At 34.9% G+C, this 24794-nt stretch overlaps 2 protein-coding genes across 6 annotated transcripts in view; both read right to left on the bottom strand.

The window, feature by feature from the left end:
• Positions 1 to 3065: 3065 nt before the first annotated feature.
• LOC106074919 (prostaglandin G/H synthase 2-like) overlaps positions 3066 to 24794 on the bottom strand; it is a 31509-nt gene continuing 9780 nt past the window's right edge. For 3 of the 5 annotated variants that reach the window (XM_013235810.2, XM_056042050.1, XM_013235809.2), the window contains exons 2-12: positions 15634 to 15744; positions 11918 to 11990; positions 10247 to 10366; positions 8525 to 8674; positions 7974 to 8117; positions 7649 to 7827; positions 7348 to 7431; positions 6948 to 7194; positions 6158 to 6444; positions 5782 to 5926; positions 3066 to 4857 (exon numbers count right to left, since the gene is read on the bottom strand). In XM_013235810.2, coding sequence (XP_013091264.2) covers positions 4484 to 4857; positions 5782 to 5926; positions 6158 to 6444; positions 6948 to 7194; positions 7348 to 7431; positions 7649 to 7827; positions 7974 to 8117; positions 8525 to 8674; positions 10247 to 10366; positions 11918 to 11990; positions 15634 to 15636 — 1806 coding nt within the window. In that variant the 5' untranslated portion in view covers positions 15637 to 15744 and the 3' untranslated portion in view covers positions 3066 to 4483. Of the gene's footprint in view, positions 4858 to 5781; positions 5927 to 6157; positions 6445 to 6947; positions 7195 to 7347; positions 7432 to 7648; positions 7828 to 7973; positions 8118 to 8524; positions 8675 to 10246; positions 10367 to 11917; positions 11991 to 15633; positions 15745 to 16665; positions 16823 to 24794 lie in introns of those variants that run through there. The other 2 variants (XM_056042051.1, XM_013235811.2) reach the window with 2 other exon arrangements.
• Positions 18547 to 19086, bottom strand: LOC129928195 (histidine-rich glycoprotein-like). The gene has a single exon (XM_056041267.1). The coding sequence runs from the start codon at positions 19084 to 19086 to the stop codon at positions 18547 to 18549; it is 540 nt and encodes a 179-aa protein (XP_055897242.1).

The raw sequence follows: 24794 nt of genomic DNA, 5'->3' as shown, positions 1-24794 counted from the left end.
ATTAATCAAATTTTATAAACGTATTGTATTATTTAATTTTTTTAATACATTTTTTTATGTTATTCTTCATTGGTCAAAGCAAAAGTTTTGATGTCTTATTTATTTTTACTTCATTATTTTAAAGTAATATTGTATTTTATTCCTTTCTCTTAGAGTTTTTAATGATAAGCTTCCAAACTCCAAATAGGATCTAATGGGTCAATCACTTAGTTACTATCAAACATTAGAAAACAAAATTGGGCTGTTAAATATGTTGTTTGGACATTTATCCCAGTAGCTGGTAAGTATGTATGTGTTTAATTCTGTTAGTCAACAGAAGGGTTGAGAAGCCTCATAATGTATTTAATGCTGCAGCAACAGATTTACATAAATGTATGATGGACAACATTTGTACAACTTTTCTCCTTTCAACTAAATTGTTGAGATGGATGCTTAAAACAGACATACAGGATTTAGATACTAGATAGCATGACATACTAGATAGAATGGTAGTTTAATTTCATGTTTCTTTTGAGAAGTCTTAAAAATGAGAAGTACCTTCTAGACTGTGTTTAAAGGTATTCACTGTAGGCTTCTTCATCCAAGTATTTCTCAGCATTTATTCAAGGTACTATGTAGCATCCTTTCAAAGAATATGTTAATGCCATCAACTTTTCTATGTGTGCATGTCAAATCTGTTCATACCATGATCATTCAAACAGTTATTTTTTGTGTGTCCAAAACAGGAACCTAGTTTATAAAAGGATGTTAATTAATTTTTATTTCATTACTTTTTTTTAAATCAAAGAATTAATTCTTTGAAGTGGTGTGGTAGCTACTCTTAATGTAATTCTTAAATGTCCATTCCAGCATAATCTATTTACTAATACAGCTACCAATGGTCCTATTAGGATACTAAATTTTTGTCTTTGTTGAGCATAGTCTTGAAATGAAAATAAAGTACATTTATTGGATTCACTGAATTGAGGCTATTGCTGTTCAATGTAAAATATTCTAGTCCTTAAACCTGAGTCGTGATAACATTCCTATATATTTTGATAATTTACTGGGCTTACATTAAGTCAGTGGCAGTGGAAGGTAGAGGCACATTTTTATTACCAATGTTTACTTAGTTGTGCAAAGTTCAAGATTTGTTGAAACGAAATTGTGAATTTCAAATTTCTTGAAACAAGAGTTCTTCACAAATACAGGGTCTGGAAATGTTGAAATTCCATGGTTGTGGTTAATTCATTTTGTTACCTGAATGTTCCAAGCAGTTCTGCCTTATAGACTATACACATTCCTGAACAATTGTAACAAAGCTCGTAAGTTTTGATATTGTCTTACACTAATTGAGATATCATTTTTAAAACGGATTGAATCCAGGAGTTCTTTTGATTATTTTGATGTCCTGTGGATATCCTTTCATGGTTTATATACTTGAACAATGACATGGTTGTTGCATGTACAAAATTGTTATATTTAATAATCCAGTTTAACTAGACAATAAAAATATTTTATGGTATTATATTTCTGAGTTCACCTTGTCTCTTGTATTCTTCTAGCATTTTATTTTCAGTGTTTTGTGACAATGATCAACACATCCAGCTTTTAGAAAAGTATCCACAAATTAGAACAGGGATTTTCTGGGGATTTTCTGTCCTTTTTCTCAGATGGTTGCTAAGCACTGAGATCTAATACATTGACATTTTAAGAAATTCAGTTTACACTTTTTAAAATTTAATACTGCAATGAAAATTAATGAAATTAAAATAGTAAATAATGACACTGAACACTGTTTTCATCTATATCAAAATTGTCTGGAAATGTTATTTGGGTGAATTGATGTTCTGTATGCAATCTGAGTACTCAAGGAAAAATCATTTTAGATGTTTAGGAAATTAATGTGAATGCATTGAAATTATTTTAAATAATAGAGAAATTTTAAAAGCTTATAATGAAATACACTATAAAAAGAAATTTTTTAAAAGTTCGAGTCAGTGAAATTCACAACCAACACTTTTTATTTTCTTTGTTTTAATGTTTCATTTTAAAAAATGTAAAATATTTCCGATGTTCCTTAAGAGTTGAAGATAATCTACTTACTAGCCCAAACCTCCTGCAGGACGACGTGGGATGGCAGTGGGCAAGGAATGACGACTGAACGAGAATCATCACACATAATGCATGACCTAGACACAATTTGTTCAAATGCTTCTACAGTAAGAGTTCATTGAATGATCGAAGTGAAGACAATTGAGTAATTAATGTCTTTCATTAAGTTGGGCCCTAACCTAAACTGTAAGGGCAGATGTTCACATTTTTGTTGTCCATATACTGCAAGTATTAGAGCACCCAACATTTGTTTGCTAAAAAGGATTCTAATTGACAGGATTGTTTCTCCATACAAGCCTTATTACTTTCTCTATACAAGCCATATTACCTTCTCTATACAAGCATTATTACCTACACAAGACTAAGACTGCTTTATTGATCCTTATGGAAATTTGTTGTGATTACAAGGACTTTTTCTAATACAGACGACATTATTACACCTTTACCTTTAATTTATCAAGTTAATAAATAATAGTTTTATTTTTTTTTTTACCTAAAACTGCTTCTGGCTATTCTATAAACTATAGCAATAGTAATAGTTTCTGGTGAACTGTTAGCATAAGTAATAATAAGAACTTTTATTTTTTTTGGTGGGGGAGGGGGGCTCTGGTCCTTAATATTTATTGTTTGAGTTGAATGAGTGATGAAAGATCCAAATGCACTGAATAAAATTAAACCAATCATTGGTAAGCCAAAAAAATATTTGAGATAGCTGTGTCTGAAGTGCTGTATTGTGTAACAGGTTTAACTTACAAATATGGTTTGAAAAAGGGATCTTCCCTTTAAATAATGAGCTGAACATTCTAAACATGATCAGTGCAACTAAATAGGTTTTAAGCTTTTTGAATTTAGTAAATTAATGGAGAAATACAAAAAAAAAAAAAAAAAAAAGCCCTAAATCTCAAGCCCTACATCTCAAGCCCTAAATCTCTTCTCTAGATTGACAACTTTAAATAAAATACAAGCATGTGTCAATGGTCAACAGATTTATTTTAAGTTTCAGAAACATTCACATGAAATATACACACACAAGACATTTTATAGAACTTGACACTAAATATACATTCTTCCATTACACATTTGGCTCACATTATGTAATATTTACAAAAATTAGTTAAAAAACATTTAAGAAAAGTAAAAAACATTTACAAGCATTTACAAACATTTACCCAAACATCTTTTGACAGGCCATTTCTCACATTTATATCTCCTAGATACAAACACTGACACTTGCATACCAATATTATGTTCATACAATGTTAATTAGTACAAGTTTTTTAAATTTACTGCCACTACAAATATAAAAATGTATGGGCTTCAAAAAATAAAATGCATTATACTTGAGATTAAAGACTGGCAAAATTATTTCACTTCTTCACATGGAACATCTGTATACATTACATTCTTATAAAATTATATTATTGTAAATCCCCAAGCCACAAATAATACCATTAAAATTCTAGGACTAGGCTTCTTCAACATGTGTGACCTGCTAAACATTTGTTACCAACCATACAAACACAAATACAGAATCTGAAGTTTGCAAGCAAAATCGTGACATTTTAAATTAAATTCATAAATCACTAAAATAAATGAGATTCTTCATAAAACAATTTCAACAAGTCCAAATATTACTTCCAAATTATTGAGGTGAATAAAGTGGCAAGGCTTTGTTAAATGCACAAGACTAGTTCATAAAATTATTTTATTAAAACATTACCATTGGATAAAAAAAAGAAAAAATACAAAATATATATTTGGAATTCAAAATATTTTGACCACTTTACATGTGGTCTGAACACATTGCAGAAATTTGACATTTTATCATTAAATGATTAAGTACATTAAAGTCACATGGTTTAAATACAATACTGACATTGTTGAAAGTGTCATTGAAGATTTGAAAAAGTTTGCTATTGAATCAATAATTATGTTCATGTGGATATGTTACCGACTACACAACTCATGCTAACAAACCTTTTTTCAAAATGAACTAAAACAAGACTTAAAAAAAACAAAGACTGATTGGTAAAAGATTAAAAATGTAAACAAATTTTAAATGTAACAATAAAACCTACATGATTGAAAGTATTGCTCTAAAAACATAAAAAATACTTGAATAAAGATGAATGCCCTTTTATAAATATCAAAGAGACTTGTTTCTAATGAAGAAATAAGTTAAAAAAAACTGTCTCACAACCAGTTCTCAGCAATAATATAATGCTAGAATGCTATTAAAGACTTTGTTCTAGTTTGTTAAAAATTTCTAAAAAACAAATGTAAAAAGTAATCTCAAGGCAATAGTGTGTGCAACAAAATGCACCTCAAAAATCAATATTCTAATATTTACAGAAAAGAAATAAATAAAATTTATTCTCTAAATGTATGGCTACAATTCATCATCTAATTTTTTAAATTCAAATGTCTTGTCCTCATCAACATCTCCATCGCTGTAGTCAGGCACTCGTAAAGAAACTAAGGGGCATGGACCTTTTATATTGTTGCAAAACAAAGTTTTGAGGGTAGCTGTTTTGATGAGGTTAAATCCCACTTCACCCCCAAAGGTAGAAGGCTTCCAATATTGTCTGCTGCAGATGGCATTAGACATTAATCCTTTGACTGAAAATGGGCCACCTATTTCCACAATGGTGCCACCAAATAGATTTTTGGCTCTTCGCTTCTCCATCAAAATGCCGACGTAAAACTCCACAGCATCTATGTCACCATAGAGTTTTTCTAATTGTGAAGCTAGCTCTTTTTCACCTTAAATTTCAAAACAAGAAAAAAATGTTAAGAGAATAAAACAAATTATCTTATGGTATTGTTAAGCACAACTCCGCCTGGGTACATCTAATAGGGGTATCTTGCCGGTCCCAAGCTTGGGTAAAGGAGGAGGGGTAACAACTTCACATCACTAAACTATTGCTACAGAAACCATAAATACACCAAACCAACTAGAACTGGGCCAGGAAGGCTCCTCTATAGAAGAAGAAAGCTGCTCAGAACCGAGGAGAGGTGTGGTTGCGGCCCTATGCTCCTCTTAGTGTGCGCATGTTTAAGTCAGTACAGGTAAGTCATTGTTAAACACAGGAAATATTGCTAACAAAAGTTTTTTATACACACAAGTGTACATTCGTAACAATTTTTAGTACATTCAATAACATGATATCCAAACCACAATTAACATGATTGCAAATGTTTCTCAAACCAATATTTATATTGTAAAAATGTTAACATTTTTAAAAGCAATTGTTTTTGTTTCAATTTATGATGTTTGATATTTCATAAAAGCCAAATCTGATGACTCAGACTACATCAGGAAGCAATTAGTTAGTCCAAGTAATTAGCTGGTCCAATTAACTGGATTCAACTGTCTAATAGGATAGCATTTTATTTAGTAGTTTAGGACTCAGTCCCAATACATTGGCTGATTCGATTAATCAATTCGACTGCATATATTGTGCTGAAAATCAGTAGAAAACCTTTTAAAAAGGCACTTTAACTTTAAATTTTAATATAATTTTTAAAAAAGTTTTATTCTCTGGCAAAGTTTTTGGAGTACAGGACTTTTTGTCTTTGTTCATGTAACCTTTAAGACTAATACAAAAGTATTTACTGGGATTTAATTATGTACAGTCTATGTACAGGATCTACCAAACAAATTTAAATCCTTGAGTAACAGCTTACCTGTCAATTCTTCAAAGGATGTATATGGGTCAAGATTAAATCTTTTTCTGTAGTTATTCAATGACTGTAAGCGAAGCTGTCTGCCATGAAGGATTGTCTCTTTAAGTACATTAATAGTATATGGACCATGATTGTGGTGAGACATCTACAGGAAATATAAACAACCATCAGATTAGCATGCAAGAAGGAATTTAATTTTCTTAATTACTGATCATTTCAATATTTTAAAGAAGAAATTGGCTAATCTGTATTGGAAATATAACTGAAATGTAGAATCTCTTCAATATTCCTGGTACAGAATGAATTGGCTTATCTGCATTGGAAATATAAACTAAATGTAATGTTTTTTAAAGATACTTAAATAGAATATACTCACATGTCCAGCTCTTTGACGAGAAAGTGAATCTGTAAAGTTTGCAGTACCATGTTTGAGAACAAGTTCTAAATGATAGATAAAGTCTTTGATAGGATAAATGGTGCCACTGATATTGAATTCATCAGGCATCAATGGGTGCCAGTGGTACAAATGGTTGAACTCTGCATTTATCTTGTTCTGGTACTGGAAGCTTTCACCAAATAATACTGTTGGTTTGAATTTGATTCTGATATTGTAATTAGCCAAATGCTCAACATAGTCTTCAATAACAATTTTGATGGTTTCTCCTAAAAAAATTTAAAATTAGAATTTGAATAAAAAAAAGTTTGTAAAACATTAACTGAATTAGTAAAAGCAAAAAGGCTTAAAGAACATAGTTCAAACAATGTCAATGAACATGATAATTTGATCAAACAAAATGAACATAATTTTTTCAGACATAATCAATGAAGGGTGGTAGTGGAAGACTTGGTGAGATAAGAACTTTTTGGCACCCAGCCCATTACCACTGCAGCATGACCAACCAGCAAGCTTTAAAATAAATTGGCTATCATGAGAGCAGTATACTGACCAATCATAAAATGGAATTTATTCTACAGGATTGCGGTCAAGTTAAAAATGTATTTATAGAAAACAACTCAACATAACCCATGACTCTTTGGCTGCTGTGACATAAATACCACATATAGAATGGGATGAACTCCTTCCTAGGAAAATATGACAATTTAAAAGAAATCCAAATCCCAAATAATATTTTGGACCTTTGTTTCTTGACCTGTACAAAACTCACCTAAAATAATAAGTTTCCCTGTCTGAAAAAGTCTCTCATCATCCCAGTCAGGGTGTTCCTGTTTCATGATATCACAGACTCTGTTATGCTCTCTCATCCAAATAGTCTCATATAGAAAGAGGCCTGGCATCAGCCCATAGAATGGATGTCCCATAGCAAATTTAAGAGTGTCTGGGTGATTTGGTGGGTAGCCCATCGTTATTGGCACATCTTTGGTAAACATGGGGTATTCCTCGCCATTTATAGTCTATGAATATAATGTACAAATATGAACTTAAGAAATATAATATATAATAAATATAATGTAAGTATATGCTTAAATTCATTGATGCTTTTTTAAATTTGCAATTAAATAAACACGAAAAAATTAAGGCTCAAATAGTTTTGAAAACAAACTCACCTGCATTTTAAGTTTTCCACTGTCATAACTTCTTAGAAGATTTTCCTCATGTACATTGCGGCCATATATTGATGAGACATCAACCTTCGTGAATAAAGAGAAATAATGGTCATTGTAATGCAGAAACAACATTTCTAAATAAGATCCTCATACATGTTGATTATAAATGTATATATATATAAAACTTCAAACTTGTTTTATAAAGAAAATTTTTAAAAAATAAAATTTTCAACTATATAATTAAACATGATTTTATTTTTAAAAACAAAAACATAACTATATTAAAAAGAAGACAATGTACCCCATGTCCACTCCACGTAAATTCTGGACCTTTCTTAACGTCTGTTTTGAAGAACATGTGAGTGAAATGTTGGGCAAAGAAAGCCATGAGGACACTGCTGCCCATTGGGTCTGGACGAAATTTGGTTCTGGTAAAAAACTGTTTGGCTAAAAATTCTACATCTGGGAGCACTTTAGGACCTAGAGTTGTAAAAAGAAAATGTAACTGTATAGGCATTGTCAATTGAACTTTGTGTAAGCTACAATATGGAATAATAAGAGTACATAGTCATGTCCCTTCAGCAAAGCAGCCAAACCAGTACATAAAGATTTTAGAATAGGCCTACCTTTAGTTCCCATTGGTGTTGGGCAGTCCAGTGGAACTGGTGGAAGTGTTCGTGCATACAATGTTGTGTTGGTCGTAGCATCCAAAGTTGGGTAATCATGGATTGTTTCATACAGAGGTGGACTGTCCACGACATTAGATCTCACTGAAATCATTTTCAACAGGCATGTTATAGAAACTTCACATTACATCATTCAAAAATAAAGTTAGCTAATAGATGACAACAGCAAATATTTTGCAAAGTAACATAGGCACATACAAAATGAATTTTTAATGCTATTAGGCCAAAATGAATTTCAAAGACATGATGATTTAAAAATAAAAAAACAACTTTGTATTCCCAAACTTTTAGTTTTGTTCATATTATAGGCCTATAGTATTTAGTTCAGTATTAATTTTAAAAAATGTACTCTACCTTTGAAACCCATTCTTAAGATTTAATTTTAGTTATTTCTAATACATACTATTTTATAAGCTAATAAATTCTCCAAATATATTTGACATAAATAGATTCTCTTAGTGAATAATACAAATAGAGTTCATTTCTCTTACACAAGTAGATTCTCTTCATTAGGAAGTTGTGCAAAAATTCCACATTATTGATTATGTCCCAAATCCACTTTAAGGAAGAGCTAACCAGCCAGTTGTGGAGAGTATCAGAGGATGGTCTTAACATCAATTTGATTCTTTTCACTAAAGTGGCTGTAAAGTCAAACAAATACACATTTACACAAAATGATTCTTTAACAAAGAAACATGAAACATATTTCTTTACACTCTATATCAAAGCAAAAAAATATAGTTTAGCTTTTGGCAAGATTCATGGAAAAGTGATCTATTATGTTAATTCTTACATTATATGTAAAATTTAAAGGGTAACTTGTTATTGTTCATTGTAAGCCTATACAAAGGTTGGGTTTGGTTTAGGTCTTTAGATTTATGGCACATTGGCACAATGCTTATATTTTACTTGAAGGTGGATGCCGACAATGTGGACAGCTATCTTTTGCAGACTAAACAAATGGAATTGGAACTAATTAGAAGGGAGTCAACATAGGAGCTGTCCCCGGGCCAACCCTCAGGAAGCTAAGGAATATAAAAATGAAACTAAAAGCCTTAATTTGACAATTACTTTTAAGCCCAGAGTCTGAGTCACATCTACATATCATATCTAGAGAGATCTATCTTTGCGTAAAACCACCAGGCATGTAGATCTGGATCTAGCTTGTAAATCTAAAAAGTGAACTTTGACCTTAACTAAAATGTTTGCAAGCAATGAACATTCACCAACACTGACTCTCTGGGTCACAAATGCACCAAACCACACCCAGTTCAATAAAATGTTTTCTAAAGAAACACCTAGCTCATAGACATAGAAATGCTGTGACCTGGATATTATGCTCCAAGTCAAAGTCCGCATGCACTAGATCTAGAATGACTATAGCCTTTATATATTTTAAAAAAAAAGCATTTCAGTATGCTTCATAATATATAAGACTTTACTTAAAACTATTCTTGCTTTATTCCTTTTAAGAGACCTTTTCTGTTTTCTTTACATCTTATTCTGACATGGTCAACATGATCTAGGTTCCTGTACCTGTTTTTAACAATTAGATCGACTACATCTAATTTAGGGTTTGATCTAAATCTAGTAGGACTAATTCTTTAACTTGTTTTTCTAATGTATATACAATGTCTAGAATGGAACTAAATGATACTTAAAAGTAATTCTAGCTGACATTGGGGAAAATGTTAAAGAAGGTCAAGGTACTGTGCCAACACTCCCCAAATGAATTCCTCGGTAGCTTACATTGCAACAAGCCGAGCCTTCGCCTTACAAACAAATCTAACATGTGACTTGCTAATGACATGCCTGTGTGAAGACGTTCTTTAGTAAGTATGTTTATCTTAATCTGTTAGAATCATAAACAAAGTTTGCTATGTATGTTGTTTAGTGAGGCTGTGAGCTGATTGCAACACTTGTCTAATAGTAGCTCAGTGTCACAGAGTAGGAGCCTCTGAATTCCAATATAATTAGATCTAAGTGTAGTTCAGCGTCACGTTCAAGGATAATGCTGGCTATAGTTAATTACATATCAAATAATCGCTAAAACTACTTTCTATGATATAGCTCGTCTGTGCAGTGATTTTGATAATATTTTCTTAAAGCTTTTATCAGATATAGAAATATTTATTTTATCCACTTTTTAACGGGCTAAACTAATCTGCATACACTACAGTTGTGTAAATAGAAGTAGAGGAAACTTTACTTACGCGTTTCACAGTTTTTCCCGTAGAAGTCAATATTACTGCAGTCACAGGTATAAGATCCAGGTGTTTTCCCAGTGAGACATATTCCTTTATTCTGGCAGGGAAAGGAGCAGCAGCCATTCTCTGATAATGCACAACATTAACAATTCATATCTCTAATAATGCACAACATTAACAATTCATATCTCTAATAATGAGTCAATTTTAAGACAGAATCTAATACAAGATCTACCAGCACCACATATAGGGCCTATCTATAATTGATCTTGGTTCTAACCTACTTTAATTTAATTTTTAATTAATCATAACTACGTCGGTTATCAATTTATAGATACTTTGAAATGGACGAACATAGGATAATAGGCCTACACAAGTCTAAAAAAATCTCCGTAAAGTAGGTTTAATTTTATTATTCTCTTAATTTGTATACTATCTGAGAGCTAAGATTTTGGTTGCAATTAGAGCAGTCTCGTGTGGACAGGCTGTAGGTGTGATGTTTATATTGCGTCATTGTTTGTTGTGAATGTCTTGTGAGAAATTAGGATGTGACGTAAGATAAACAAAGAGAGTCTTCTATGTCTACTTGTATAAACATACAAGTCTCTTATTATTATTGTTATAATTAATGTCTACAATATTTTATTTACATATGTGACAACAGAACAGATCGATGAAAACATGAAAGCACAAACAGAGGCGTTCTCGTATAATTTGGTGCCACACTTTCACGGAGGACCTCAGCAGCAGACATTTGCCAGTGACATCTTTGTGGAGATAGCTTTGCGCCCAGTGCACCGAAAGGCGCGGGAGGATCTAAATTAAGTTTACTTCACCAATTACTTTTTTAAAAAGATATCCCATCAAACCTTGCGATTTACAGACTTCAGCAGATGTAAGTGGCAAGTGTTTCTTTAGCCGACGGCTAACAATAGTGTCATGTTGCAACAACGACCAACCGCTTTTATATTTCCACAACTAATGTCTGGTACCTATTATTAAGTTTGGTGGATTCAGGGATTTCCCAAAAATACCGAAATTCAAAAACCAAATCTTGAACAAGATTCGAACCTTTTGGCCCGGAAGTCAAGAGCTTTACTACTTGGCCAGCAAGCACATGACTTGTAACTATGAGCTTCAATTGTGTGTGTGCGCCCCTTGTACCGCTAAGTTCTACAATGGGCGTTTCTTTACGTGGACTTAGCTTGTTATTGAATTCAACAATGATCGAAAACATGTACTTTGTAAATAAGGATCTATAATTAGAACGAGGCGTGCCAATGCGTGGGCTATTGACTAGTAGGCCCAAGGCCTAGTTATAGGCTATGCTTAGTTTTAAAAAATGGGTTTGTTCCTTGTCTTTGAAAAATTCGCTCCAGCTTTTAACAAAACTAATGTTGGAACTATGTCATTTAGTCAACATGCCAACTGAACGTTGTTGCTTCTAAAAGTATACACAAAGATGCCAAGCGCCGTCCTTCACCCTGATCAGCTGATCACATACTACAGTGAAGTACTAACGTTAAGTGCTTAGTACACAGGCACTAATGGATCGCGAGGCAAAGATGTGCTTATTACTGACGGAAATCTGCATACCTTTACAAAAAGAAAATAATGCCAGAGGGCCTACATGCTTGAGAGATGAGAGATACTTTCAAGATCGTGGTCATTACTTACCTGCGTTTGTAGTGGGAAGAAAAACTAACGTGACAAACAGCAGCCTCACAATTAGCCCAGAGTTTAGAGTGACCTGAAAATATGGAAACGAGTATTAGATGTGTATTGAACAAAATTTCTTTCGATCTACTTCCTAATATCGAATCTGCCTGGCTAGACCTGTTTCTTTTAGGGTCATTCAATTCCCTCTTCCTATCTTTCCCCTTGCTTTGTACATGCATGACAGAGATTTATCCATACGGAATTAGGAGATTTTCGTGATAAAACTAAATGTCAAGGACGCTAAATTCAAGTTTGACAACTAAATAAAAGCAACACATGGAAGAGATGAAACAATTCTATTCTACAAAACTGAAAAGTGCAAAAGAAAAAAAAAACATCCGGATACACCAAAAAGTTTGCTATTTATAATTCTTACACCATGCATGAAAATCTCTAGTAGAAGTCTAAAGGATTTGTTGTTTGATGTCTCGTTAACGTTCTAAAGTTGTACGATTACTTCATATTGAATTCGTTAAAAGAGTATTTGAGGTCTTTCTTGATAGAATCATTTGTTAAAAGAATCCCCATGCAGTATAATGATACGGAATTAGTGTGGTAACGGTTAGAATAATGATCGTCAAGTCCGAAGACAAACTAAACGATTGGATTATTTCACTAGGCTACATACTTTGCCCCGGCCGACACAAAGCTATTCTCTGCCAAATGTCGACTGTGGTCATGAGGTACCGTTCATTCAAAACGAATTTCATTCATTTGTTCGGTTACAGACAACGTAACATCACTATATTTTGTTCAATTAGTAGAGGCCAAGAAAAAAGGCGAAGTTTCAATTAAAAGGCGAAACTTCAATTAAATTTAAGTGGTAAGCCAATGTGTCCAAGTGGCTAACTGACTGAAATGTCCGCCGGTTTACACAACTTTTTTTGTTGTTACATCAACCTTCTGCCATACACACCCCTGCTCCAGTTGTAACAAATCTTCCCCATACATAGTGGATCAGGAGTGAGAATCAAAATCTAAGTCATTCCAAAGTTTAAAAACGTAATGATAAAACGTCTTTGGATCTGTATCGTGGGGACTAGTCAAGAACCAAGCCTTTGAAGATACAAGTGTCAATCGATGTTTGCTTTATATATTGATAGAAGGTTCATTAGTATGCTAATTTGCTTTTTACAAAATGTCTCACTGGCTGAATAGTGAAAGCAAATCCAAAATATGGCTTAGTGAGGTATTTTAAAAAGTTGTAGTAAATCTCTAAATTTTTACGAAGCACTGAGTAAATCTTTATGGACAAAATTACTTTTATACGAATAGAAAAATCTGCATTACTATAAGTTTGTTTAAAAAACTGACTTGGCTGCGTGAGTCGTTTGGCCAGAACCGTGTGAAATATGAGCAAATGGAAAAAGGCCCGTCCAGCTCTTGACATTTGGTTTCGAATTAATATCTATCACACTATATGCATGCAATGTATCCCAACGGTCAGCAGTTTTTTTTCATATGACTTTTTAAACTAAAATTTTGCTTTTTTTTTCCCTGAACAAATTTGGTGGGTTCAAAGACGTTAAATAATTTTTTTCGTTTTAATACATAACCTTTGCGTGTACGGACATTTGAATAATAACCCAGTGCTCAGCAATAACTGTTTCATAACCCAGTGCTCAGCAATAACTGTTTCATAACCCAGTGCTCAGCAATAACTGTTTCATAACCCAGTGCTCAGCAATAACTGTTTCATAACCCAGTGCTCAGCAATAACTGTTTCATAACCCAGTGCTCAGCAATAACTGTTTCATAACCCAGTGCTCAGCAATAACTGTTTCATAACCCAGTGCTCAGCAATAACTGTTTCATAACCCAGTGCTCAGCAATAACTGTTTCATAACCCAGTGCTCAGCAATAACCCAATGTTGAACTATTACCTATTATTTCTGCACCTATTTCCGTTAACCGATCAAAAAGGTGAAAATTGACAATGTAGCCAAAACCTCGTTTACAAAACAGCCCAGTCTATAGGATGCCTAGAGTAGAGTTTGGTGATATCAATGCACTCACTTCACCATTGAAAGGTGATATTTCAACCATTTAAGTGGAGAACATTTTGTTCAAAGGCTGCTAAATTGATAGTCTCAAGTCTTTAAGAAAACTTTAGAAATAGAAGTAGAAGTGACCCTAATGGCCACCAAACGACAAACCGCTGCTACGTGTTGAGGTTATCCACTGAACACCAGCCTATTGATTTCGCAATGATGTACCTTTGATCAATGATTAACTCCCTTTTTGTGTGTGAGTGTTATTGGTTTCGTAACTCAATTTTTTAAGCAATGATTAATACACAGCAAGTTCCTGATGACGTCCATTCATTTCATCATGATGCCATTCCCTTTTTTTCGCTTTTTAGTTTACAGCATCATATACTCACAAGCACTGACACACATACACACCGCAGACGCGCACGTTTATGTGTGCACCTGAAGGATACCCTCACTTTACAATAAACCAAAAAATCCACTTCCTGACAGCCTTGTTCAAGAATCAGACGAGAGTCTGGCTCCAGGCATATTCTCAACGTCCCCCTCAGCCCGACATTCTCAGGATGGATGACGTGTTCTTTAAGGAGGGCGATATTTATAAACACAAAGATCTGCATGCATTCTTTCCCCATCCTTAGATTTACCAGCGTAAACAAATCTGCAAACTGTCCCAAGATTATTTTATTCTTTGTATGAGAGAAAAAGTTCAAACACTACAGTGTACTTTGGCAAAAATTAATGAATTAAGTTTGAAAAGATACAGTGGGCTTGGCTCAAAGTTTTAAAGTGGAAGTTATAAAATACGTGGGAATTGCAATCTCGCGGGCGTTTTAATCTCGTGGGCGTTTAATCTCGTGGGCGTTTTAATCTCGTGGGCGTTTTAATCTCGTGGGCGTTTTAATCTCAGGAAAGATTATTTCTTCAACCCAAGATCTTTCCAATTCTCTGGAGTAGGCTACTTTTAATTGCTAGACTTCATAGCTATAATCTTGTTTTCGCTTTTTTTCTAAATCCACAATAGAATATTTAATGTGAATCTACTACCTAATTTTAGAGAGCTTATTCCACTTGTATTCCACTTCTTAATTAAGGCTTTGCGTCTATAAAAAAAAATCTCTATATCTACAATTTTTTTAATTGAATAGTTGACATGCTCAGATATTTTCTGGTACTGTTAGGGAGAGCCTTTATAATCAAAGGTTTGGAAAAATAAAAAAAAGTTCTATTCTACGCCAGTCAACATCAATCTTGAGGGTCTGGAAGACCAGGCGCTGTTGTGTGTAATGCACGTACGCCACCGAACAGTTTAAGAAATTGCATCTCAGAGCCAACGAGACAGATCAAGTCTAAAAGAATGAGGCACAGTTTCCTCTCCCTGCCTGTGAGTCGTAGTTTGGCCTGAACCTTGCGAAATATGAATCAACGGAAAACTGGCCCGTTCTACATTGAGCTATAAGAGCTTCTGACTAAATAATATCAAAGTAATTCTACTTTGCATATATTTTTATCTCCAATTAATTAAATGAATTTTGATACCCTATTTGTATTAGAATCGTTGCCCGCCTTTACTGTCATTCTTGTAGTAAAAAAAAACGTATCCCTTACAAATGCGTTGACAGCCACCCAGGCTGAGATACGCTGGTGTAGGGGCCTATGAAATTATACAGTGTCAACACTTACCATGTTATAAGGTAGTCAACATAAACAAACTTAAAGTCTTCAGTGTTCTCTCCCTTGAAATAATTGTTTATATCCTACGTCGTACTAAATGCAGATCCTATTTGTCGAGATCTGTGAAGGAAAGATTTTTCAAAGTGATATTTCTATTAATAGGCTAAATACAAGTTACAAACATGCAGACTTGTGTGTTTGTGTCTAAATGAATGGTAGATTTACATCGATAGCGTAAATATAAGGAAATATAGTTTAAAATCTAATCAATATGTGGAAGATACTCTTCTCTCGCTTAGATTTAGAGAGTATCTTGATGTTCGAATGACGTAATCAGGGCTCCAGTCTTATGAATCAATATTGAGGGCGTGGCTAAGAATGATTGAAACTTTCACTTTGAAACTAAGAACTTGACATTCAAACAGATATTTAAAAAAAAAAAAGGCAAAACAAATACACAGTTCAATTTTCTTAATTCATAGCGATGATTAATTGTTATGAGTAGTCCAGTATCACGATCTAAATACTAAGATTGACCAGGTCTGAAAATGTTTTTCCAAACCTTCCCACAACAAACACGTCCACAGTACATCACAACATACACTAAGCCTGCTTCACGTTTGAATAATAAACCGTGTGTTAAAACCTTGTTATTCAATATAGGCTTCTTCACAATATAAAATGGACATTTCTAATTTCTTTGCTAAAAGAAAAAGTTCATACTTCACAATCGCATTTTCATTGATACAAAAGATTAGTAAAGCATTTCAACAAAATTGACTATGACAAAATGAATGTGTTAACTGTTAGGTCTACATTAGATTTTCTCACGACGACGCTATTTTTTTGAAACATTTTGGCCAATGTCTGCCTACTTAACGCACTTAGTCTTTTTAATGCATCGTTATTAAAATACTATAATCTAGATCTGTAGTCCAGGCTGTTATAGAATTTATTGGGCATACGGTACTTACGAAATGTAACTATGTTAATAAATTTTACTTCCTTAAACAATTTAATAGCCAAAGTGAAAGGACAAACCAGTTTCAGAGCAGGTGACAAAAGGGAAAGGCTGCTAAAAGCTCCAAGTCTCACCTACCTATAGTGAAGACATAAGTCCAGGTCTAGCGTTTTAAAACTATTCATGTGAGAGGCATTCCCCCTGGCAGACACCGTTTCATAATCACGAGATCTTACAGATGTGTGATTGGTTTGTTTGTTTTTTGTTGTTGTTTTTTGTCCCTCAGTTTGACCGGGAGGGGGCGAGGAAGGCTACAAAAATTAATGGTTATTTAAAAGTTGTTTGAAATGGAGCCAACACGACTTATCAGTATTTCAAGCAATATGTTTTTAGGGCACACACATGCACATACGAAACAGCAATTTTATGCATTAATGTCAAGTTTAAGTTTAACACTTCAGTAAAAAGTTCACTAGCTTCCACTGTTCCTATATTGCCATGAAGTCAGAGAAACAATGAAACACAAAACAATGGATTAAAGTTACACAAGGAAGTACAAGCTTCTCTTCTTCCCTAGTACCAATAGAGCACTGTGCGTGTGGCTAGAGTCAGCCAGGAAAACAAATGATTTAGTCGAGTTTAAGGCTCTTATTAACATCGACTTAATAAATGCATAGATACGCGTAGGCCGTCATTATGTTCTCGTTGGAAAGAAAGTCTGTAATTTATAAGATGAGGAAGTAGATCTACTAGGCCTATTATTACAGGAGGTCAATGTTTGCTATTTGTAAACATTCTTGTCCAACCTTGAAAGAACTTTGTATCTAAGGGAACATTTTTTTATTTTGTTTAATATAAAAAACTTGGCATGACATATATATTAACAACAAAAATCTTGGATAGAAGATGGCTGCCTGGTCGTGTGGGGCATTCACATCGGACTGTCCACAGAAGAGTTCCGAGTTCGAACCCTGAACAATAATCCAGTGTTCAACAGTAACCCAGACATGCAGTTTCGCAGAATGTAATAATTGTCTTTTCTGAACGAACGCCGAAACTTCTGATAAAAAAAACAACAACAAATACTCCATCATATACCTTGAATAAAAATAAAATCATGAGCACGCGACATTCAATTTAGGCCAGCCCTATCCAAATATGCAAGCCCCTTAAATCTATCTTCTCAATAAGTAAGCTTGGACGTCAGGTGATGCCTCCTGTTCCAGGTATCACGTTATAGTTCTGTTTGAAAAAGGATCAAGCCCCGAGTCACTTTATACGCCTAATCCGTTAAAGCAATATGTTTTTTTTTTAATTTCCTTTCTGCATTTCATATCACCAATAGAACCTAGAATTAATATTGACTGAGTTGTCTCGACTTGTGCTGTTAGGAATGTGTTAACGTGACGTCGTTCGTTCAGTGCTAGGTGGTGGTACAGGTGGACGATTAGTTTCGCTTGGGTGAACACGACATCTATCCCCTATAATCTATAACATGACTGGCGTTGTATATTTCATATATGTCAGATTTCTTACCCAAGTTTTGTTTGCTATGGGAAAATAAATACCGGAAGTTTAGTGGAGTGGAACATAAGGAGTAGAGGATACGTAGCCAACAGTCCATTCAAAAAGTGTAATCATATATTATGTGGAGAAACAAAGAAAACAAAAAGTGAACGAAAGAATTATACAGGAACTACAGGGACAGAGTGGAAAGGGAAGTTCTAGCCATAGAGACCAGACGCTTTAGGAAGATTTTAAGCAGCAACTACAAAGGTCACATTCCAACTAAGGAAAAACTTTATATGATCGAAAATGAAACAGGCTCGTATTTGTAAAAATGGTTCCATCTTGATGTTCTTGTTGACGGGGCTCCATCATGATGGACTGGTAAATAGGGCTCCATCATGATGCACTGATGAATAGGGCTCCATGGTGATGTCCTGGTTGATAGGACCCCATCATGATGTCGTTGTGGATAGAGCTACATCGTGATGTTCTTGTAAATAGGGCTCCATCATGCTGTACTGATGATGATGATGATTTCCTAGTGAATAGGGCTCCATCATGCTGTACTGATGATGATGATGATTTCCTAGTAAATAGGGCTCCATCATGCTGTACTGATGATGATGATGATGTCCTAGTAAATAGGGCTCCATCATGCTGTACTGATGATGATGATGATTTCCTAGTAAATAGGGCTCCATCATGCTGTACTGATGATGATGATGATTTCCTAGTAAATAGGGATCCATCATGCTGTACTGATGATGATGATGATTTCCTAGTGAATAGGGCTCCATCATGCTGTACTGATGATGATGATGATTTCCTAGTAAATAGGGCTCCATCATGCTGTACTGATGATGATGATGATGTCCTAGTAAATAGGGCTCCATCATGCTGTACTGATGATGATGATGATGTCCTAGTGAATAGGGCTCCATCATGCTGTACTGATGATGATGATGATTTCCTAGTAAATAGGGCTCCATCATGATGGACTGGTGAATAGGGCTCCATCATGATGGACTGGTGAATAGGGCTCCATGGTGATGTCCTGGTTGATAGGACCCCATCATGATGTCGTTGTGGATAGAGATACATCGTGATGTTCTTGTAAATAGGGTTCCATCATGCTGTACTGATGATGATGATGATGTCCTAGTAAATAGGGCTCCATCATGCTGTACTGATGATGATGATGATGTCCTAGTGAATAGGGCTCCATCATGCTGTACTGATGATGATGATGATGTCCTAGTGAATAGGGCTCCATCATGCTGTACTGATGATGATGATGATGTCCTAGTGAATAGGGCTCCATCATGCTGTACTGATGATGATGATGTCCTAGTGAATAGGGCTCCATCCTGATGTCTTGTAACTCAAGAACTTACTCTTGGAAAGTTAAGATCGTAGCAGACAAAAAAAAGGAAGAGAGATAGAGGAGCAAACAAAAGACATGATCTAGAGTCGTCATTAACGAGTTGCGGTGCCTAATAAGAAGTCTACGGACGACCTAAAAGAACTTGGTAAACAACACAACATTAACAAACGGCCTTGTTTTACAAAGCTTCGAATTAAAACGTTAAAAGATCACCAATGACAAACATCTCAACATAAGTAAGTCTATGCTCCTAAATGTGCTCTGGAATAAAGGATTCAATGAAAAACACACAGAAGAAACAAATTTCAGACCTAAATCCCTGTCAATCTCGCTCAGATTTAAAAAAAACAACAAATACCAAGGAGACAGTGATTGACATGCTGACTATCATTCGTGTATGATAGCAATCCTAACCTTGCTCTGGTCATACATACTTCTAAAAGGAACTTTCTGTTCACTTGTCAGAAGTTAGTGCCACTTGACCTATTAACCTCAGCATTAGAGTACCAGGTCATTTTGTTTTTCGAAAAAATGAAATTAAATGAGATAGAAATGATTCAAATATTCAGTTAACTACTCCTTTCTTCACCTTCAGGCTACATTCAAACTGAGCTACTCTACGTGACGCAGCAGAACTGGGGTAAAAAGACTGATCTAAAAATATATCTTTTTTTTTTTTGGAAGTTGAAGTAGAGGCCAAATTTCAGAAGCTCAACATGACCAGACTAAGTATATCCTGGCCATTCTTGGGGTTTTAATCAGTTAAAATTAATTATAAATTTTAGAAAAATAGGAAATTAAAAAATAATATATTGTATGGTTTAAATCTTCATAAAACAAGTTTTGTACTCTATTGTGTGAAGTCATCCAAATATGGCGTCAGCATTTTTTTTTTGTGTTTTGTTTCGTTTAAGGTGATGAAAGATAAATAACCAGTTCACATTTTAGATCTTTACGGCTCACATGGCTAACAAGCTAGCTATACAACTAGCTGAGAGCTGATGTGGTTAACTAGCTGAGAGCTGATGTGGTTAACTAGCTGAGACTGGATGTGGTTAACTAGCTGAGACTGGATGTGGTTGGCTGAGTGTTAAGTGGAGGGTTGTATGGGGTTTTTGTTGGAGGTTGAAACACAAGACAATGACTTCGTTTCCTTACGCCTACGTTGGTTTCATTGAAGAAAGCGTAGCTCTAGATGTTAATCTTCACCACAACTGCCTTGAAAATAATGTGTTTATTGCATTCTGGTATTTTTTATGTAAATACCTTTAACAGAATGACCTCAAAACTCTGTTTGGCGATGTACATCCTGGGAGGGTTTTAAAGTGGGTCTGACTGCTAGAGACTGAGATCATTTGGGGGTGGGGAATATTTATTTACAATTAGACCTTTGTATATTACATTTTCAACTCAAACTATTTGAATGATAAAGAAGCTGATTGTGTAACTTGTCAAGTTTCAAACTATTTGAATGATAAAGAAGCTGATTGTGTAACTTCCTGTTACTTGTCAAGTTTCTGTCGTCCCGTTTCCAATTACAGAGAAGAATGGAATCCTTCAGGGATTATAGGGCACGACAAGGTCTAAATCAGTTGTTCTCAAACTTTTTGTCTCGTAGACCCATTGGAAGTCTTCGTAAACCCCAGGGGGTCTATATTGACCACTTTGGGAATCACTGGTCTAAATGGTGCCGATGTTCCAAAAATTATAATTATAAATAGGGGCCTACTTTTCACGAATCTGTGACTTGTGAAACCGACTTTTATGAAAATAAATGAGTTTTCCGCTGTATATGTAATGGACATAGTTAGAAATCTGTGTCAGAATAGATCATAGTTAGAAATCTGTGTCAGAATAGATTAATAGTATTTTAACAACTTAAAATATTAAAAATGTGTATATTCATGTATATATATATACAGAATGTATATATACAGAATTTCCCTATGAATGGTTGAGGTTCCGCAAGGTTGTCATTTCCGGAAGTGGTAATGGATATAAGCACTCCACTACCTATAAAATGCTTCCGAATGGCATGCGTCTCAAATAGCTTCTGAGAACCAGTCCAACTCCTGGACTTCACGTGTGGCTCAAATATTGAGTCCAATGAAACTGTTTTTACCAAGGGGCGAAGGCGAGTAACTGGCGCCTAAACCCGTAAGCTTCGTAAGGAGAGGCTCCTTAGCTACTGTTGGCTACCCATCTAGGAGAAGGAAAACTCTGGATTCAAATCTATGCTGCCTTGCAGCTCTACCTAAACATGGGAACGGCTTCGAGAGATAACCCTGAGGAAAAACCCTTAGGCATATCTATATATATAGTGAGAGAGAGAGAGAGAGAGAGAGATAGATATAAAAGGGCCCTGGTTGATTGATCTACCTGCTGATTCATCACTAATTCTTACGTTTACCATGGACGAAAAAAAAATTCGAACATATCACCAGTTTATTATTTTCCTTGTGACTAGAACAACTCAGCACAACCTTTCAGGCTTGAAACCGAAGCGGTTAATTTTACAAAAAAAAAAAAAAAACAACTATTCTTTATTCGCTATTTCGACCCAATATTTTTTGGAAAGAAGACATAGTACAAACTTATCAGATCCTGTTCTCTCCGGCTTATAGACCTAATTTTAATAAGAGTACCTCTAGAAGACCAATAGGCCTAGATGACAGTTCTGAAGCGATTGGTTATAAAAAAGTGGATTTGGAGTCTGAATCCAGGACAAGCTCAGATTTTTTAATTCATTATTCGAATTATCTCTTAGTCATAATGCATCGGTTCCCAAACTTGTTAAGGGCACTTTGTACTTGGTACTAACATTTATTTTTAAAAGTAAAACTGTGTGGTCTGGCAGCAGTGTCCAAAATAAAAAAGACAAAACCGACTTCAAAGTCTGATATGTCAGGATGAAAAATAAGTCACTTGTAACAAATTTGTAGTGAAATATCAAAATAATACACTAAATTTAAAGACAACATAATTACGCCTAAGAAATGTGTGCATTTGTGCAGCAGCGAGGCCAGGGTCGGAGTCACCCAGTGCGGTCCGCACCACCGCTCCTCCAAACTATGCCATTTTATGTGTGCATGTGTTTCTAAGCGTAAAAAGGGGGGAGAGGGGCGTGCGTTGATTTAAACAGGACCATTGTACTGTTTACGTTTTCATGTTTGAACATCCAGACAGTTACGCAGACACGTGGCTGCCGTGTGAAGTAAGAAGATAGTGAATTAAAGGAAAAACACTGACTATCCATGGTCAATACATAACCACAACTTGAAATACTTGTATTAAGTAGCCTAAGTGGAGAGCTAGACATCCTATTTAACAGGACCTACTTTGTTCTGGGGCAAATACTTGAACGAGAGAGTGGCGTGACTAGAACAATCATTGTTTTCTTTCAACACGTACTGGGACGTATCGTGAGCTCATCAAAAGACAGACCAGCTTCTAGACCTAGAATAGATCGAACTGTACAATCTTGCTGGCTGGCTAGGAATAAACTGACGCCATCAAATTATAAACTTATGCTGCAGTTGGGGAGATGAATTGACAACTTTAAAACATCTTTAACGAACTCGTATATACATTAGATGTTTCAAGAGTCATTCAATCTTCAATTATAAATAATAAAAAAAAAAAGAGTGAGTGAATGACAGATACTCCAGGAGATAGAGGGAAAGAAAAGATAACGAAAGAATAAATAAACGGGTACAGACGTGCACAAATAATGTACACAAACTTCGGTTGGGCTGCCAATTAATCAAGATGAGGTAGAACAGGAGGTTTTCTCCCTTATTAAACTTGTTTTTTATTAGTTCAATCTGACCCGGCAGGTTACCACGTGATGTAATTAGAGGTCGGCATTTCACTGGCCTCGGGTCTATTCATATTTTCAGTGGTTTAAAAAAAAAGACTTTCTTAAATCAAGTCTTTGCACTTGGAGACTTTTCCCCCAAGATTAATTGTTTTATTCCACCCTCCTCGTTCTCTTCCGTTTGGAAATTAGACGTCACCTCTGGGCTGGAAGATTGTATCTTTTGAAGGAATACATTTGAATAAGTAGAGGCCTACCACTTTCAAGACTCCCATTAAATATCCTAAGGGCGGGTGTAAGAAGGTGTATCCATATCTATTCTATAGTGAGGACAAATTCATATAGGCAGAACTGTGTTTGATTTTGTTCACATTAGACATCACTAGCTAGAGCAGTTGTTATGCTTCACAAATTCACAAAGGTTTATTAAAATATTTTTATTTTACAAATGAAACTAGTACATAAAATTTAATTCTATTTAACCATGATTAGACCCATACTAGAATATGCTTTCTCGAGAAAACATAGACAAACTAGAAAGAAACAACAACAACAACAACAAAAGACGCAGACTCTAGCCATGTGATTTATAACTAACGAATATTCCCATTGGGCTAGAGAGTAACATCATGATGAGTAACATCACTCAATTTAGAGACACTTCAAAACAGAAAAATAAAATTTATAAGATAAGATGTAAGGACAATGTTTTATAAAGGAGGACAATAGATGGACACAATCTGACAAAGGAAGACAAACTCCTTACAAAGGGGGACAATAGGTGGACACAGCCTGACAAAGGAAGACAAACTCCTTACAAAGGGGGACAATAGATGGACACATCCTGACAAAGGAAGACAAACCCCTTACAAAGTAGGACAATAGGTGGACACAACCTGACAAAGGAAGACAAACCCCTTACAAAGTAGGACAATAGGTGGACACAACCTGACAAAGGAAAACAAACCCCTTACAAAGTAGGACAATAGGTGGACACAACCTGACAAAGGAAGACAAACCCCTTACAAAGGAGGACAATAGGTGGACACAACCTGACAAAGGAAGACAAACCCCTTACAAAGGAGGACAATATGTGGACACATCCTGACAAAGGAAGACAAACCCCTTACAAAGGGGGACAATAGATGGACACGTCCTGACAAAGGAAGACAAACCCCTTACAAAGGAGCACAAAAAAGGGGCAAGTGGGCGTAATTTTAAAAAACTAAGATGTGATTTCTGTGGTATTTATGAGAGTGTTACAAGCAGAAGTAATGAAAGATTAATACAGTTGATTGATGAAATGGTACTAAATAACTTAATAGAATTAAGACGTTTTCATAATTTACCGGCCAGAGGAAATGACCCCAAAAGCTGAGGACATTTCCTCCTTTACCCGGATGTCTGTAACCCTAAATTAATATAATTATGCCATGGTTGCTACGCCTCAGACTTAGAATAAATCTATGTTCCATGTAACGGTGTATCCTGATGGTTTC

Source organism: Biomphalaria glabrata, chromosome 9, assembly GCF_947242115.1.
Source record: "Biomphalaria glabrata chromosome 9, xgBioGlab47.1, whole genome shotgun sequence".
Taxonomy (NCBI): Eukaryota; Metazoa; Mollusca; class Gastropoda; family Planorbidae; genus Biomphalaria; species Biomphalaria glabrata.
The sequence above is the reverse complement of the archived record's forward strand: the minus strand, read 5'-3'. Positions and strand labels throughout refer to the sequence as shown.